At 39.8% G+C, this 19,883-nt stretch overlaps 1 protein-coding gene across 1 annotated transcript in view; it reads right to left on the bottom strand.

Moving 5' to 3' along the window:
• POLA1 (DNA polymerase alpha 1, catalytic subunit) overlaps positions 1-19,883 on the bottom strand; it is a 203,200-nt gene that overhangs the window by 64,414 nt on the left and 118,903 nt on the right. Inside the window, exon 35 of the mRNA XM_075429909.1 lies at positions 1,495-1,611. Coding sequence (XP_075286024.1) covers positions 1,495-1,611 — 117 coding nt within the window. The remainder of the gene's footprint in view (positions 1-1,494; positions 1,612-19,883) is intronic.

Below are 19,883 nucleotides of genomic sequence, written 5' to 3'. Positions count from 1 at the left end.
TTGGAATGCTCAATAGCAACTAATATAGAAGATCAAAGCAAAGATCCTACTGCTCAGTGCAGCACCTTCTCCTTATGCTGGCTAATGCATCCGTATTTTGGAAGAATGTGACAGAATACAGAGGTAGCAGAAGGCAGAATAATCTCCTCACCAGATCTCACCCGCCTCTACTAGCAAGAAATTGGATCAAAACCTGAATTTCCTCAACTAACATATCCGGACATTTCTAACACCCATATAAGCCTCAGTCTCTTTTTCCACCAGTATTGGCTTGAAATTTCTTACAGCAATATACTTCAGATTAATGGCACAGGTGAAAGGTTTGCTCTCTGATGCATTTGCTTTTCTTCCTTTTTAATTTTATGTGATACCACCTGCTTCCTGGGTTAGGAGATTGGGAACTTCCACTCGTTTTTACCCACTTTATAATGCTGTTGATTATCTGATCTTGTCATATTCTTCAACATTAACATACCACTAATGCAAAAAATGGCTACCTTTTGATCCGTCTTTCTCTGACAATGCTGTTTCAGTCCCTTGATTTTGACTGACACTTATCCTTTGTGACTTTTTACATCTGCAGTCCTGATTAAGGAGGACCAAAAAATCTCATGTGGTAAATAAAACAATGTTGTTCAGAGCATTCACTTGACAGGCCCACCTCAAACCCTTGATTTTTTAAGTTTCATATAAGTAGGGATAATTTAAAGACTTATTACAACCTGAAACAAACGCAAATCAAAGATTCCCTAGTTTCTTTATGGAATCTTTCTCTCTCTCTTTGGTTGTTTTATGTAAATTCTGGAAAATGTCAAGACTTCTAAACATTAAACTCCCCCCCTCCTTTTTCCTAACAAATAAATTGAAGTCCTTTGCCAGAGAATCAGCTTCCTTTAATCTCAGAACCCAAGAGAACCAGGTAGGGTGGAGCAGCAGTCCTGAACTCTGGAAGACCAGACCATCTAGCTCTATGTGAGATTTAAAAGCTTCCTACATTTTTCAGACATGGAGCCAAATCCAAATGTGCAGAACTCTGAACTTCTCATCTCCTGAAAATACTTACCGCCTTAGAGTACCCCCAGAAGACAGCATGAAAGCCCACCTCCAGCTCCTTAGCACCAAATGCAGTCAGGTGAGAACCAGTCAGCAGAAAAGCAAGCAGTTGCTTTTGTTTCAGAAGGTTGGTTTTGTTTGTCTGCTTTAATTTACCTGTATTCTGGCAGAAACATTCCAGCAAATTCTAGTTTGCTGACCAAATGCTCGTCAGCTGGAAAATTTCCCAACATAGCAGCTGCATGGCATGCTCTCTTCACAGCAATGAGGACGCAGCTTTAATGTGGAGTCGGAAAAGCATAAACAGTCCCCTTTAAACTAATAAGCTAATTAAAAATTCCTGCTTAATCCTGCTACCTTTGAAAGGCAAAGCTGACAGAGAGGAGAGCTCCATGAGAATCCTGCTTCACTGCTATCAAAGCTTTGTCTTAAACCACTCACCTCTGGTCTCAGAACAGCCTTTCTGCACGCCTGGCACACAGGGCCACTCCGGGAGAAACTCAGGGGAAGTCGACGGGTTCGATTCTGGCAAGTTGGCTCCTCACATACTAACCAACCCTGCAGAAAGGGAGAACGTACAAGAAAATACATTTTTACCATAAATTCAAGTTGTAGCTTCCTTTTATCCCACCTGAACAATGAATCATACTCAAGGAAGAAAAAAAAATGCCAACTTTAACATCCTCTGTGAAGCTGATACTACAATATGTGTAAGGAGGTGACGGTCCTTGTTTAAGGTAACACAGTCAATGGTGGAGAACACAACCAAAGTCGTCTTGTTTCAAAATCCCACATTCTGCATACTACAGTCATCCCTTCCTTCAAATACACTGAAACTCTTCTCCAGTTCATACATGTTAACATTGAACAGAATTATTTTATACAACTATGTAGACCGGACAGCAAGACACCCCAGAGATCTGTAACAAATTAAAATTTCAAGTGCCATTTCCTTGCTTGCACTTTAGAGGGGAAAACCAGTTTGAACTTCTAGGTTTTCTGATGACAGCCAGAAGCTTTCTGTTTTTTTCTCTTTTTTAATAATTTTTTTATAGAAAGCTATCGAGACTTCAATGTAAACCGACTCATTTAGGAAAAACTAACATTTTGCTGAGTTAAAATGAAATAAAATCTGAGCCAGCTTGACCCATGTCAGTTCAGTGAGACAATGCAAAAGGCTTCTCGTAGGAGTATGAAAGACAGAATGCTTCTAGGATTGGTAAGCATGTACTTTTTGTACCAAGTCCAACCACAGGTTAAACCAATGCCACACTTCATCTCTAAAAACCACCAACAGCAGATACCTAAGGAACATCATGAGAGAAAGCACACAGTAGAAGTTTTCCAGAAGATTTTTCCAGCTTTTGGAAAGGGCTCAAGGACCTCCTGAATCACTGTCTCTATATTCAGTGGTGACAGATGCATTACTACCCCCAACCCAATGAACTTCAAGTGCTTTTCAAACCAATGTGAACTTCTAACATCTACAACATCTTGCAGAACAACTACACACTATATAAAAAAGTATCTTATTTTTCTTGAGTATATCCAAGAAAAAAAAAATTTTTTAATGCCTTCTAGTTCTTGTATCAGGAGAGATGAGGAATAATCATTCTACATTCACCTTTTCCATGCCACTTATGATTTTATAGACCTCCATCACATCACCTGCAATCAAACTCTTTTCCAAACCACAGTCCTAATTTACTTAGCTGTTCCTTGCATGGAAACCACTCCACATCTTTGTTGCCCTTCTCTGAATCTCTTCCAGGTCCTTTTTGGAATGAGGGGGTGGGGGAAATTGGGACAAATAGGGAGGGAGATGAAACCAGTATTGCACACTGTATTCAGGATCCTAGACGAAGACGAATTTGTATAGGAACAAGATGGTATTTGCCACCTTGTTCTCTGCTCCTTTCTTTCCTCAAGGTCTGTTTGTCTGGAGCACTACTGAACATTGGAACACTGAGCAGTCATTTCCAGAAAGATATTTATTATTATTATCCAAGAATTATAGTTTTATTCTTTACTAGTAAGTCAATACACATATTTTATGCAAAATCAAGACTGGGGTTTTAGCATCTACATCACTTAAAGCTACTTGGCAGAGGAATTATTATTCCATTGTTAACTGAAAAGTCAGCGTGGTCTCACAAGGTCTCTCTGCAACTCTTCTCAAACAGCTCCTGCTTTTATCACCCCTGAGCAGCTCAGCACTGTCAAACTCTGCATTTCAAACTATCAGCTGCTGATGTCTCTGCTGGGAATGGTGAATCTTTATTTTTGTCTCTGTTTTCAAAATTTGTTTTTGTTACTCCTGCAAAGAAGTTTAATCTAACCCTACCAGGATTCCTGGTACTTCTACAGATATCTTACGAATCAGAGGACAACTCAGAAAGTTGCTTGCTTCCCTTCTCATTGGCTCTTTAACAAGCTGCCCCAGCATTACACTCTGGCAATGACTTCTAATTTCCACAGTGGCACTTCAGGTTTCCAACTATTATCATGTTTCCTACCCTTCCAGTTTCCACAGCTGCACTCAGAGCACTACTGTCACTATCACCGTCTTGGTTACAAGTCAATAATGAAAGCCTGCAACTATACACCTTTTCTGGCTTTCGTTTCCTGGAGATTCTGGTTTGCTGGCAAAGCAAATTTGTTAATAACACACGACTTAAGTTTCCTTTCCTCAATGGCATGGCCAAAACTGAATCTGTATTTTGTACCTCAGTAATCCAGTGTCCTGATTCAATATGACTATGTCAGTAGCTCAGTTTAAAGTTACATATTTCAGTCACTATATGTCAAATGCTTTGGAAATTGTGTGGAAAATACATTAACTTCACTTTTCCATTTTCCAAAACCTTGTTAAAATGGGATTTGACTATGCCTACTTTTAAAAGTTTGGGGGTTTGTTTTATGGGTTTTGTTTGTTTGTTTTGTTTTTTTTAAATTTGTGTCAATGTCTTTCCGGTCATTTACTGGAGTATGCAGAGATTGATTTGTTTGTTTTTGCAACTTGTTGTCTAAAGGATCACATAACCTGAACACTGTGTTCTTCCATGTCTGTCAGGTTTATCCCTCTCTTCAACTTAAAAATATATTATTCCGTAATTATTTCAAAAGTGCTAGAAGCCAGATTCAGTTTTTGTTTGTTTGTTTGTTTAACATGAAACTTCAAATCCTTTCCAAATAAATTCATTTATTCCAGAAACCTCTCTTCCCTCACCACTTCTTCAATCATTTCATATCCTCCGTATTTTCCCACTCGGTGCCAAGCCCATCAAAACTCTTCTCGTTGCTCTTGCAGAGCGGAGCTTTTATGCCCATGTGGGCAGACCAGAAAAACTTTGTGGGGAACTGCACGCTGACAGCACAGTATACAGCACCACCTAAACCGTGTGCCCAAGTCTGTAATGCAGAAATGGAAAGAGTCCATTAAACATGCAGTTAAGGTTCATTTCACCCAACTTTGGATATCTAGAAGCCTGATACCCAGTCTAAGCTAGTCACCCTATGACCCATTTATAGTAAATGGAGGAAGAAAAAAAGCATGTCCAAAAAGCAATTCACCTAATAGATTTTGGGATGAGGCAGACCCTGCTGCTCTAGACTCTCTTAATAAAATAAGAGTACACCTAATGCAAAGCAAGCTTTTTGGAAACAGTAGGATCAGTTATCTGACCATTATGTTTGAGTTTTATTGTTATGCAGGTTAAAATTGCAAATCATTACATATTTAATACTGCACGGTGAGAAAATGCCAAGAATTCAGAAACCTTCCATGGATTTAATTTTGGTCTCTTGTACAACTGTTGGCCTGGCAGTCCTAGCACCACTCTCCTTGTCACATACAAATTATTTCTGACAAATATTTCACAAGTGACAGTAGAAAGACAGACACAGCTCAGCAAAACTGAGCTACTTCATCAGCAGATGCTTCACCATGAAAAGTCCTAATTTAGGACCTGACCTAACATAGACACCTGACCTGTGTCTGCTGGAGTCAGATGACATAAATGGGCCTCAAGTGAAAAAGCTAGTCCTTAGCTTTGGCTTTGCAAATGGACCTGAGATTTATTTCTAAACCAGGAAGGTGTTGATCTGTTGCCTCCCACTTTTTAAATAACTTAACAGACATGGAATAGCTTTCTACCAATAACAGCTACTCAAGGACAGCATTGAGATCTTCAGACACTCACTTATGTCAGTGCTGAGAATATCATCAGAGCTACTGTGAGGGAAAACAAAAATATTTCTGGAAAGGATAATGAATTGTCACAGATATTCCATGAAGTTAACTCCTAGAGACAAAAGCTATGCTCTGTGTGGAAAGCCATTTACGCCATAATTGCTTATTATGTGGCATCTGTACCTTCCTATGAAACACCTGGTAGCAGTCTGACACAACCAGGGCCTGGAAGCCCACAGCCAGGCAGGGGGAGGTGCGGAGGGTTTACTCACTCCTTCTAAAACCCTCCTGGTTAAGTGCATAATTGTTTCAGCTGTAACCATGAAAAGATTTTGTGTGCACAAGGAGAACATTCACCACTCAAAACATATTAAATGACTATATTTGAACTTTAAAACAATTTATTATACTAGAAAAACAAAGCATGGAAACTGCCAGGTAGTAAGGTATTTAGTTAGGGAATGCAAGAGCAACTGAAAAAACAAAGCCTGGAATGGGAGCAACATCCCACCTCCAGCTGAGCAGAATACTCAAAAATAGACAACCATGAAAATTATGCATGATAAATGTAACAGTGCGTTTTCTGCCACCTATTGGTATTCTTAGCTAACAATTAAGAAACAAAGGACTACACCACTTGCAAGGTACTGCTTCTATTGTCTTATAAGGGAATGCATAGATGGTCCAGCCAAACTACCATTGAATAACGACATTTGAAGCAAGTTTCTTTATAAATTGTTTCAGTCTAATGCAGTCCCTGTTGAACAAAGTGCTGGGAACCTTGCTGGTCACAAAATACAGGTGAAAAAAGGCTGAAAAACCTTTCTTGAACAAAAACCAACAGCTTAGGATAAAAATCAGCATTCTAATTCAACAGTTTACTATTATACTTGTTTTCAACTACTAAGAAATAATGATCACAACATGCGAATTTCACTGAACAGTACATTTCTCAGTAAACTATATTTTTAAAATGGAGATCTAAGTTGTTCCCTACAATTAAAAAAAATGTGTTATGTAGATACTAACTAAATGTCCCTTCAATTCATATAAAAAACAGTTAATGTCATTTGTATAGACTTCCTACCAGTTATAATTAACATTAAAGAAGTCTTTTCTTCTTTGTCACCTCTCTATTCAGGCCTTATTTGCGTTTGTTTGTACTTACTATCTGTTAATCTCTCAGCAAATGACAACAATAACTGTTGCTATTATGCATGGAAATTAAACATGTAGATAACTGTGTGAAGGGAGCTATTTTTGAAAAAAGCAGTATCAGAAACATGTAGCTCTTTATCTCTCTTGTTTTGCTTTGATAATTAAGCCATAGCCTTGATTTGTTTTAAACAAAAAACTTTTCCATGGACATGCATGTTGCAATCAAATTCAATACATGCATTATGTTCTGATTCAATTTGTTCAAGTGCGTTATTGTTAACCCTTATTTGATCCATGCCTGTCGTCTTCACTGACCAAACAAAACCAATCCTTCATTTCCCAGCAGCTATCACTGGGTCTGTAAATTAATTTGCAATAGATCAAACAAAATCGTAATAGGAAACCTTCGGTTTTGTTCTGCTTGGTATCTGCAACACTGTGGGAAATGAAATACAAGTTGATAGGAGGGAAAAAAAAAAGCAACTAGCATTTCCAAACATTGCGTCTACAAATGCTTGGTTCATTTCAAAATATAAAAAATGTATGCAAAAAAATCCTGAAGTAAATGCACAACATAAAAGAAAATCCCTGAAGAGCACTATGTCCACAAACTGTAGCTAATGGGGAGAAATTTGCAAGTCAAAAGTAATTTTCTTTCTTTGTAAATCTGTTCTTGAGAATTAGCCTCTCACATTCTAGTTATCAACAAGCATTACAAATATTACCCCAAAATACAGAGGCAAGTGGTTTTGCAACAGCCTTTCAAACAGAAGTTGCAGGAGTCAACAGCATACATATAATGAGCTTTATCTTAACGGTTTTTACAAATTACATTTCACAACATAGCTTGGTTGTCTGCTACAGTAGAGGACTGGATGTGTTTCTCTATGACGCTTCAGTTCTGTATCTGTTCCTGCCTTCAGAACAGTCAGGATGCTGAGGGACCACAATGCTTTAAAGTTCACATGGAATGAAAAAATGCGATAGTAAAAAGAAGAAAGCTGCAAGCACTGAAAGTTTTTTAGCAGTACTATCAGTTACATTGGAACTGAATTTAAAATGTAATTAGTGCTTGCCTCTCTACAATCTTACTCTCCACTGAAGACAATCTTCATGTGGATTTTTGAAAATGGGATGTTGGTGGATGACGTCCAATCTCCGGATGGCTGGGATACCTAACCTCAAGCACACTGGATCCAAAATTCATGGTTTCATTGCTGCAGCGCTGAAATTAGCACCTTAAATCATCAAACCCATCAGAAGGGAAGTGTAGCAACACAACCTGGACATGCTTTCCTAGTCAACCAGCATAAGCTTGCTGCTCTTATCACTGATCACCAAACCAGCTTGTGGAAGGCTGAATGTGAGAGACAACACAATGACAATTTTCCAATTCAGACATCACTGAGTTACTAATTAAGCCACTCTAACTTCAAACTGACCTCTCCTTTCAGACTACTCTTACAAAAGCATATCATTTCCACTAATTGCAAGGCAGAAGCTTCAAACCTCATTTTCCTTGCAATGTCGTTTATTATGGATAGTATTGCCTAACAGGGCAAATCTGGTCAAAGTGGCTTTAAATCCCCTGGAAGGATGAGGTTCCACCAATATTGCACTACTGGGTAAACTAGCAAATCTACTGATACCTCCATGCAATGTTAAAAGATACGTGATTTTATGAAATATTTTATATGAAGTTTCTCATGGCAACAATGGACTTGACTCAGTGACCGAAAAGTTATCAGTTCTGCTTGCAATAGCTTGTTCTACATCACAGATTTGTTCTCCCTGTTCCACTTGTCTGTGTCTTCTGTAAATATCTGAATGTTTGGGGGAGCAGAAAGACAAATGCTCCTTAGCAGTACAGGGCATCTCAGGAATTAGAACTTGAGCGGAAAACCTCTGTTTGCACATTCTTTGGCAAGTGTTTTGACTATGAGTAGCAGCTACATCTTTTGAGAATTACATCACAATTTTACACTTGAAACGCCAAAGGTGGTATCAGTAGCAACTTAAAGATGAGCTATTGCTGTAAAGTCAGGAAAGTTTTTCTGCCGTGTACCAGAAACCCAGTTACTTATAAGTAATTTCAATTTCTAATCCGCTCTTTCGCCTGTTCAGAACTCTAGCAATAACACTGACTTGATCCAATGCACATGCACCATCTTGGTGAGACCTCAGCAGCAATGAAAATCTGAACGACACTGTGAGAACTCGTGTCATGCACTGGAATTTCAATAGACAACACAGACTTGAGTGACACCTGCCTGCCACTGCTACAATCCCAAGAAAAAATCCCCTCAGGTCAGGGATGCTATTATAAATAGTGAAATAAGATTTCACATGGGAAACTTTACCCACTTAGCGACATGAAGTCCAGCATAACTCAGGCTCCTCAGGCGACATCTCTCCAAAGATCTCTCTTATAAAGAAAACAATTCTACTGCTGCTAGACACAAGAAAGGCATAGACTGATTCAATTTTTGAAAGGGTTTCTCAAAATGGAGGACTTCATGAGGCTAGGATTGCCATAATCAGAAACACACTGTTCTCATCTGCAGGAAAACTAACTTTTTGCAGTGTTCTAGCGCCTGCCTGCTTCACACACTTTCTCTAGCTCCTTCCAGCTAGCTGCTTCATCCTGATTGTCCTTCCAGAGCAAGTACAAAGATACATCAGATAGTTGCTCGATTGCTGTTATGGATGGAGCAATTCATCAGTGAGATTAGCAAAGTTGACTCAGTGGAGAACACTTTGATCAGGAGGGCTTCACACACGTGTTAGCTTAAAACATCCAACTCTGAAGTCTATGCGTCTCCTAGAGAGCCTGAGCAGAGATGGCCATTCCTTTGGAACCTGTAACTACTAATACAAACAACCTGGAGACTGAATTATCTGAACTTATAAAAGACTGGATCAACATATGGAAGGAACACCTCACGATGTCTAGAAACCTACCTCTTAGCCACCCATACTGTTTGGGCACGGGAAAGAAAAGACAAATAAATTATTCATCAAGGTGAAATTTGGAGATAATCTTGTCAGAAAGAAATCTGAAGGAAACAAAAAAGACTATCCTGTCACAGAAGAGCATCATATATAGAAAACGAGCCACCAGGCTTCTTTCCTTCCTCACCCCCTAACAAAATCACCACCATCAGAAACGAAGACTTTATAAAATCATGCAACCACCAACTTCTCTGATGAAACAGACTCTTTCTTAGCTCTGTGAAAGACTACTACAAGAAGATAGTTCTGGAAATGGAAGGTGGGTCTGCAGCTTCACAGGTGGAGCATCTTGTCTTTTTTGACATTCTTCCTATTAGTGATGATCTCCTTGATAAGGAATAAGCAGGCACACTCTATTGACAAGAATCATGCAAACAAACCCTAAAAACCAGATAGTAAGAGTTTGAAGCAATCAGTGATGCACTAATAAAAAAATACATCTGTGAGACCATGAGAAGGATCTCATTTTATCTTCGAAGGAAATCTAGGAGACCTACAAAGCCTCTTCAATAAGTAGGTTCAGACATATTTAGATCTCAAAGTGGTACATGGATAGACATTGTTATTGACATACTAGTCATTCCAACCTTCTTTTCCACTTTGCCAAACTTTTAACAAGAAATAACTGGAAAAGTTCTCCCCACTTCTTTAGTATGTTACTACAAAGAGATCAAATTGTACTACGTCAGAAGCCCTAATGTTAGGTTCAAGAGATCCCTTACTAGAGAAAAGATATGTCCAAATTTCATCCTAGAATTTCAGAATGTAAAAGAACTTCAAAATTACAAGTGTGTGCAAGTTGTCTTGAACTGCCACGCGTAACTGAAACTTTTAAGTCAAAAATCTCTTACAACTAAGTTATCCAACATACTTCTACTCAAATTTGAGTATATAAAACAAAGATAATCTTTGAGGATCTTTTGTTTTAAAGCTTTTTACTGCTGTCCTAACTGTAACATTTAATCATCTCCCAATAATAAATTCCTTTCATATTTTCACAGACTCTTCAAATAAATTGTTTTATAAAAGGAGCTGGGTCAAGAGTCTATTACTGATGCTGGCTGACTACAGCTTTTGTCTTTTTATTTTAAGTGAGATAGGTACCATGTCAAACATGCTGCCAAGCTTGTTCTAGCTAAAAGGAAGATATCGCAGCATATGCTTAGAATGGTGAAGCACCTTGGGTTTGCATAAATTCCTTTATAAATTTATCCCACACCTTAAATCCCTTATCCAGGGAATGCTTACCCATGTTCTCCGATATTTTGTTAGGTGTTGTGTACATTTGGCTTTAAAATCCAGGAAACAATGCAAATAGCTTTGGTAATTACTATAGTAACAACAAATGAATTTTGTTCCTGAAATTTATACATAAAGCTAACTATAGTGCATTAGGAGACCTGATCATAGATCCACTGTGGTATATGACTATTCGTATCACAAGTGAAGACAAGGAACTATTTTATCAACTCATTCCTGGCCACTGACTTCACATTTATTTTTCTTGTTCTATATAGTAAATATTGTAGCTAGTTCCTCATCCAGAAAAAATAGGTTACATTTCCTAGTATGAGTATTTTTAGAGTCTGATGCTACCTGATCATCCAATTTAGGGAAAAAGTAAACAGGGACCACGGTATTTCACACTCCATTTCATGCCGTCTCACTTCAATGGAAGTTGAAGATACGATTTCAATTTCTTTTCGAAGCACTTCCTCATTTTCAGAGCTTCTTGAGTTTTGGCCTATATAACTGATCTGAATTCAGCTGTGGGATGGAGTGGATAAAAAACCCTCTTCTACAGAAAGGAAACTCCTTTCCTGGATGGTTCACAGAATCACAGAATGGTAGGGGTTGGAAGGGACCTCTGGGGGTCATCTAGTCCAACCCCCCTGCTGAAGCAGGGTCACCTACAGCAGGCTGCACAGGACCTTGTCCAGGCGGGTCTTGAATATCTCCAGAGAAGGAGACTCCACAACCTCCCTGGGCAGCCTGTGCCAGTGCTCCGTCACCCTCAGAGTGAAGAAGTTCTTCCTCATGTTCAGACGGAACTTCCTGTGCCTCAGTTTGTGCCCATTGCCCGTTGTCCTGTCACTGGGCACCACTGAAAAGAGCTTGGCCCCATCCTCCTGACACCCACCCTTCAGATATTTGTAAGCATATATTAGGTCCCCTCGCAGCCTTCTCTTCTTCAGGCTGAACAAGCCCAGCTCCCTCAGCCTCTCCTCGTAGGGGAGATGCTCCAGTCCCCTCACCATCCTTGTAGCCCTCCACTGGACTCTCTCCAGTACCTCTTCATCTTTCTTGAACTGGGGAGCCCAGAACTGGACACAGTACTCCAGATGAGGTCTCACCAGGGCAGTGTAGAGGGGAAGGATAACCTCCCTCGTCCTGCTGGCCACACTCTTCTTGATGCACCCCAGGATCCCATTGGCCTTTTTGGCAGCCAGGGCACACTGCTGGCTCATGGTTAACCTGTCGTCCACCACCCAGGTCCCTCTCCACAGAGCTGCTCTCCAGCAGGTCCACCCCAAGCCTGTACTGATGCATGGGGTTGTTCCTCCCCAGGTGCAGGACCCTGCACTTGCCCTTGTTGAACCTCATCAGGTTCCCCTCTGCCCAACTCTCCAGCCTGTCCAGGTCACGCTGAATGGCAGCACAGCCTTCCGGTGTATCCACTACTCCTCCCAGTTTGGTGTCATCAGCAAACTTGCTGAGGGTACATTCTAACTCTTCATCCAGGTCGTTGATGAAGAAGTTAAACAAGACTGGGCCCAGTACTGACCCCTGGGGGACACCACTAGTTACCAGCCTCCAATTAGACTCAGCACCACTGATGACAACCCTCTGAGTTCTGCCATTCAGCCAGTTCTCAATCCACTTCACCGACCACTCATCCAGCCCACACTTCCTCAGCTTCCCTAGGAGGATATCATGGGAGACTGTGTCGAAAGCCTTGCTGAAGTCGAGGTAGACAACATCCATGGCTCTCCCTTCATCTACCCAGCCAGTCATGTCATCATAGAAAGCTATTAGATTGGTCAGGCATGATTTCCCCTTGGTGAATCCATGCTGACTACTCCTGATAACCTTCTTTTCTTCCACTTGCTTGATGATGGCCTCCAGGATAAGCTGCTCCATCACCTTTCCCGGGATGGAGGTGAGGCTGACCGGCCTGTAGTTCCCTGGGTCCTCCTTCTTGCCCTTTTTGAAGATTGGAGTGACATTGGCCTTTCTCCAGTCCTTGGGCACCTCTCCTGTCCTCCAGGACCTCTCAAAGATGATGGAGAGTGGCTCAGCAATGACATCCGCCAGCTCCCTCAGCACTCGTGGGTACATTCCATCGGGGCCCATGGATTTGTGGACGTCCAGATCACTTAAGTGATCCCTCACACAGTCCTCCTCGACCAAGGGAAAGTCGTTCTCTTTGTAGGCTTCTTCTCTTACCTCCAGGGCCATGGATTCCTGAGGGCCTGCCTTGGCACTGAAGACTGAAGCAAAGAAGCCATTCAGTAGCTCTGCCTTCCCTGCATCCTCTGTCACCAGGACACCCGCCTCATTCAGCAGCGGCCCCACATTGTCCCTAGCCTTCCTTTTGCTGCTGATGTAGTTGAAGAAGCCCTTCTTGTTGTTTTTGACATCCCTTGCCAGCTTCAATTCCAGGTGGGCCTTGGCCTTCCTCGTCGCATCCCTCCACGCTCTGACCACGTTCCTGTACTCTTCCCAAGTGGCCTGCCCCTCTTTCCACATTCCATGGACCTTTCTCTTCCACCTGATCTCCGCTAGAAGCTCCTTGTTTAACCATGCAGGTCTCCTGCCTCCTTTCATTCTGCTTCTCTTGAATTCAGCATTATCCAGGCTGATTAATGCATAGACACAATCTTTCAAGAAAAATACAAAACTATCTCTTAAATGAAAGAATAGTAACAAGGAGATATGAATTGCTTTTTAAAGCATACTACTTGAAAACAGTAAAGATCCTGGAGATGGTTGGTTCTATAATCAGTATTCTTATCACAGGAACCACGTTAAAGGATGTTACCAAATTGAAGTATCTTAGCAAACAACTTCCTAAGGGAAGGCAAATGATCCCTTTACCACCCAATGAGACAGTACTGCTGGTAAAAGAGAAGGATACCCTCTCCAAAATATTATCTACTGAAATGTCCTATGTTCAGAGACCCTTGTATCTGTTGTCTGGAAGGCTGCCAGCCCAAACTGACTCAAAGGCAACTGGAGCCAATAGGAACCACACCTTTGAAGGACCAGATTGTGAAGGTCCAAAGCAACTAGACAAACTGTAATTGAGGGCAATTTAGCTACACTAGCTTGCTATCTTAAAAAAAAAAGCATGAGAGAGGAAATAAATACTCCCTGAGTTTCTCAGAAGAACACAAGAACACAAGGTGTCCTTCTATCTTGAAAAAGTCAATAATACTAGAGTGACAGAAATATTATTGTGGGTTTCAGGCAACCATTACAAAAAATGAAGCTCACCTTTTGCACCCAACTGCTCTCATCTAAAACACCCAAAACTGTAAAAGACCCAAACCTAGTTCCCTTTGGATATTATGGAAAACAGACATAAAATTGAGAGGATTTAGCCTATCACAAAAATCTGTCCCATCAGCATACTTTTTATGAGTTCTTTCAGTACTTGCATACCTGACGGTTCTATTAGTAATGCATTGCTCTTGCAATGTGAAGTCAGCCACAGCGTATCATATGCCTGTTTCTAGGCTACTGAAAATGAACATTTGTAGATTTTCCAGAATGCTACTTTGTGATTTGGATAATCCAAAACAACAGAACTTGAATTGCTTTCTAATCCAGAACTGAAAAAAAATTTGAAAGAAACCACCAAAGACTGAAAGAAAACTTCATTAATCTCTAGAAAATACCACTCTCAGCAGTATCTGTCATATCAGTTTGACCATTAAAAGTCTCGGGGGGGGGGGGGAGAGAAGGGAATCAAAGCAGGAGATAATGGAAGAAGCAAGAAATGCACTCTACCCCCCAAAAAAAGAACCCAAATGCGCAGGCTAACGTAAAAAAAAGCTCTAAATAAAATTACAAAACAAGACAGAAGTACAAAATGTTTTGTGGTTCAATGTAAGAGTTTTACATGTTATTAAAAATTGATTTTTTAAAAAAAGACATCTTTAAATGTACAGTCACATGTCATTTCATACAAGTTATTTGAAACTTATTGATCTCATTTGTGCAAAGACCAGGCTCTGTCATCATCCTGCTGAAAGGATAATAGAGCACTCCAAGCCCTTATGATAGGTTTGATGCAAACACTGGCCCTCATTTAAACACATGTAATAGCATCACAAGTGGACAAATTCCAGCCTTAACAGTTGTACATTATAAACGAAATTAGCAAGTATGTTCTGCTTTACTTCACATCAAAGCCAATACCCTAGTCTTCTTATCTTCAGTAAAATAAGGTTCTAGGCACCAAACTATATGCCCTAAAACATCAAAAATTAGATAACAGGTGTTCATAGGCTAACATACCACTCACAAAGAGAACCAGCAATTACCAACAATTTTATTTTATTTAAGAAAATCTGAAAATAGCTAAACCGGGTTTCAAGCAAGCAACTGGGAAAAGGCTTACTTAAAATGACTACATATGGAAAACTACACTGAGAAACAGATCAGTGAAAGATGTCTTATGTACTTCTGTATGGAGAGCTAAAACCTCTAGCAGGATATTCAAGCCCATTCTGTAAAATATTCTCCTTGTTCATACCACTCAAAGCAAGCCACATTCTCAGACTATAACAGGTCACAACTAATTACAGTACCTTATTTCAGAAAAAAATTTTACTTTGTCTTGTCAACTGCCAACAAAGCACAAAGAGCTCATAGCCCATCCACGTATTGCTTGTTAAAGAATCCAGCAACATACGCACCGCTACAACTGAAGACTTCTTAAAATCTGTGCCTCTACTTCAGTTACAAAGATAAAAACACTCTGCTCCCCCCTCCTCTTCCACAATTCTGTCCTCCTCCCTCTCCCCTCAAACAGTTGCACAGTCCTTGAATTTTTTGCTCACAGAAGTGTCCTGCAGGAAGTTCAATTTGATATTAGATGTAATACAGAACACACAGAGATTTTACTCATGTATGTGTCAGTAACAGCAAGGTTTGTCAACTCAAGTACACACTTCAAGTTGGTAGAGACAAAAAGATTGTTCATGGGAAACATATACCTTTGCAATATGGTTATGAACATCTCTAAATACTGAAGGAGTTAATACAGTTCTGAAAACTTTAAAAATTACAAAGCACATACGTACACAGAGACCTAAGTTTAGAGGAGCTCAACAGAGTAAAAGGTAACGGCAGAAAAAGCGGTCTCATCGGTCTGGTCACCTTAAACTAGAAAAGTCTAAAGCATCACTAAGCAGCATTTGTTCATTTAAGTTTAATTATTTTCTCCTTGAGAATGGCACTAATGAAACTGAATATCTTCCACGGTTTCGAAGAGCAGTCTGAATGGTCTGTAAACAGGACTGGGGGCAGACAAGAGAACTGGCTGAGCCGGGGGGTTGCTAGGCGATGCAGAATGTAAACCCACAAACTTGTTCAGGTTTACTTTGCTTTCATGCTGCTCTCACACAGGCTCTCCAAAGTTTTAAGAATTAATTTCCAGGTAGCTATTTAAAAACAAAAAGTAGAATAATTAAAAACGAAAAACCCTTAATCCTCTTCACCTCTTCCCCTCCCCCTCCACCCCTCTCTGGAAAAAACAGTAAAGAGGAAAGGAAATTCACATCTGTTAAAGCACAGGAAATCCAGCACAGTGTTTTGAATACGAGGATGGGAAGAGGACTATTCCCTCTATATATTTGTGTACAATTGTTGAGGACTGGTGATTATGAAGAACTTTTAATCTTCAGATTAATTTTTACTTTTGGAAATGTGAATAAAAATTATTTCTGGAGCAATATGTTAGCCCTTTGAAGTATTTAAGCTGAAAATAAAGTCATATTTACTAATATTTCCACTGTAGATTACAAAGCAAACTTTTCAGTATAGCCATGTGTTTCTACCCCCATCCTTTTCAGAGCTGTGAGGGGTTTTTTTTATTTTTTTCTAAAGTATCTGATCAGAGATTGTCCGGTAAGAGCACTTTATTAGATCATCAGTCAGAGGGTTTTAGAAGCACCAAGAGCTATGGGCTCAAATGCAGCACATCAGTTTTAATAGCTGAAGGTCTAATAGTAAACTGCAGATACTGCTGAGAACTTTCCATGCACTGAACTCTTGAAAAAGCACCATCTCTCAAGCTTAAATGCAGCTGCCTCTTTCAATGCCGCAAATGGGTAAATTTGACAAAAAAGCCACCATTAAGACTACATGAAAGGCTCAAGACAACATCCTTTCAATGCTTTGTACTTCAGTAATCAGATGTACTTACTCACCCCCTCCCCCAAACCCGATCAAGAACTATTTCTGAATGGTAGGAAATAATTCCACTTTGTACATCTTTTAGTTAATCAAGACTTTCTATTCAGCAATTTGACCTTTTGTTCAAAACAGGATTATCAGTTTTTTCGCCAGTTACCAAGGGCGACTCGCATGGTGAACATAATTGCAATAATTTGCAAAACACCATGGCAACCCACATTACAACTAGGTAAATACTGGTCTTTTGTGCTACATTGTTATTTTCAGAGATGCTGAAGTCAAAGAACGAATGACAAATGAACACAAAATTTATATTTGCTTTGTCTCAAAAGAGAAGAAAATTGATAACAAGAATTGGGGGGAAACCGACTACAGCTGTAATTTCTAACTTGATTAATTAGGATGGTAACAGTCCTTAACAGTATATTCAACAAACAGCCCTGACTTAGTCTCTCCACCCACCTCTCTCTCTTTCTACACTACTACCACTAACCCCCACCCCAGACAAATTTTTTCAGCTAGGAGAACAAACAACTCCATTTGCTCTTTTCTTCAACTTAATGGAATCCTTAATTACAGAATATTGTTCTCCTGCTCTTCATTACACTGAAAACTGAAAGTGAGAGAGAGGAGGAGGAAGACAGTGCCAAGCAGACAGGGTAGCTACAGTCATCTGCCTTTGCTTTTTTTGTCCCAGCAGACCTAAAGATGAGATGGCATTTTTTGTGGGGTTTTCTGGTGGTGGCTTTTTTGTTTTGTTTTGTTTTGTTTTTTTAAATATTAGCAGCTGTTGTATAGCAGATAATTAAGTAAACTATTTAGTGCTCAAGTTCTCTCACTGGCAGCATTAGTAAGACATGAAAGCTCAAGTCATGATTAAAATCTAAAATCAGAGAGGAAACAACTGCTTAAAAAGAAAATTTATCTTAAAATAATCAGATTGGGTGGTTTCCAGTGGAATACCTACTGTATTAAAACATTTGCCTATGAATACTACTATATACTTAATAAACTAATAATTTTTAACTTCTTTATAATTGTAAGGAACTTATTGTTACAGTACAGGCTTCTATTAAGACTTCAAGAAACCACATTAAAACTAATTAGTTCAGAAATACGTTACAAATATGGAGAAATAATTTTGCTTAAGAAGAAACTGCTGAAAACAGTCTAATACATGTTACTAATTGACATCACAATAAATTTGCTCTATATTACTGGAGCATGAGTTCTGTGCTGAAGCAGTCATTATGCCACAGTGAACTGACTGAATGGTTGAGAGCTTAATTTTCGTTTTACCATTAATAAAAATAAGTTATGTCTCTATACAAGCCAAATTCTGTCATCAGATGTATGCATATGGTTCCTGTAAAAAGCAATGGGCACCCTTTAGCAATAGATGTTCAGATACATAGTGTATGAAAAATACATTAAACTGCAAAAAGCATGCAATCAGAAGCCAGTGTAATCCTCATTTCAGTTCCCTGGACATACAAATCATGTGTCAATTTACAGTTAAAGGACCACATCTATATTTTAATTCTCATTACAGGGCTGGGTTGCCATTAGGATGAAATAGGCTTGCAAAGTGAACAAGAACACTGCTGCATCCCTACATACTGTGAGCACTGGAGAGTATGTAGTAAAATGAAAGAAATGAAAACAAAGTGCTAAAGGCAACTGAATCCGGCCCCAGGGAGCTGAAATACACAGATTCTCCATGCTGCTGGACAAGTCACTTCCAGTTTACTGAAAGTAAACTTCCTCATACCTCATAATCACAATTAATGATCACCCGAGGAATCAGTCTGTTTTCATTGAAATCTGAAGGTCTACACTGCTGAAGTTTGAGCAGACTCAGCTGTAACCTGAAAGCTGTGCTTTGGGTAGTTATACAATACCACACACTCTGAAAAACCAGGTCCTTTGCTTCACAGATTGGGCACCCGAACTTACGGACATGTTTGATGTTCATTCCCCTATTCCTCATTTCTCTGAGAAATAAAAATAATAATTTGTCCCCTCGCTTTACATAGCTCTTGTGAAGATGTTCTTTAAGAGCCACTTGATCCTACAGTGAAGCGTGACACAGAAAACTCCATGAGAAAAATAAATAAATCCAGGCAAAGTTTAGAGAGTGCACTCGGTAAGGTAAAGGCCATCCGCTAAGCAATGGAGAGAAGCAAACACAGACGAGCTGTTCATCTAATGAGAGCTGTCCAACCTGTAGGCTGCAATCTACTGAAAAAGGATAGAATGGGATAACATCACACATAAATGACCTAGACTAAACTTAAGTAAACAGATTCATTCTAGGATTTTTTTCAAATTTCAAAAGTCCAACTCTGCAGTATCAGAATCCCTCTTCTACTTTTAAATTTAAAAAAAAAATCAATCCATCTTTCTGGCCATTCTTCTTCAAAACATGGTTTAAAGGAATACACAGATTTTGCTGCTTGAAATAGAGTAACTCATAATAACAGTGAATTTCCACCTTCTCTTCAAGCTACACATTTTGCCAATATTTGTCAATAGCAGAGACAGGCAAAGACTTAGGAAACCTCTCATACTTTCTTTTTTTATTAATCCAACCACACTCAAATATAATTGCTTGTTTTTCTTGCCCAAATTTTCACAGGTGATCTTCATCCATATCTGCCTCCTCATGCTACTTCAAGCCCACCTGTCCAGCCAGGTGCTTATCCAGCAGATACCCTGTTTGAATATTTTAATTCAGCCAATTCCACTCCATTCAGCTTCTTTGCTTTTAGTCTCCTCTACATCCATCCATGTGCAGCTCCAGTCTCATGTGCCAGTTGTAGTCTCTTTATTTGTCTTTAGACTAGATACACGGAAGAAATTCTTTACTGTGAGGGTGGTGAGGCATGGGAACATGTTGCTCAGAGAAGCTGTGGCTGCCCCCTCCCTGGCAGTGTTGAAGGCCAGGTTGGATGGGGCTTTGAGCAACCTGGTCTGGTGGAAGGTGTCCCTGCCCACGGCGGGCGGGCTGGAACTAGGTGATCTTTAAGGTTCCTGCTGACCC

The sequence above is a fragment of the Opisthocomus hoazin genome, chromosome 1 (assembly GCF_030867145.1).
Source record: "Opisthocomus hoazin isolate bOpiHoa1 chromosome 1, bOpiHoa1.hap1, whole genome shotgun sequence".
In the NCBI taxonomy this organism is placed as follows: domain Eukaryota; kingdom Metazoa; phylum Chordata; class Aves; order Opisthocomiformes; family Opisthocomidae; genus Opisthocomus; species Opisthocomus hoazin.
Note: the sequence above shows the minus strand (reverse complement) of the source record. Positions and strands in the feature narration are given on the sequence as shown.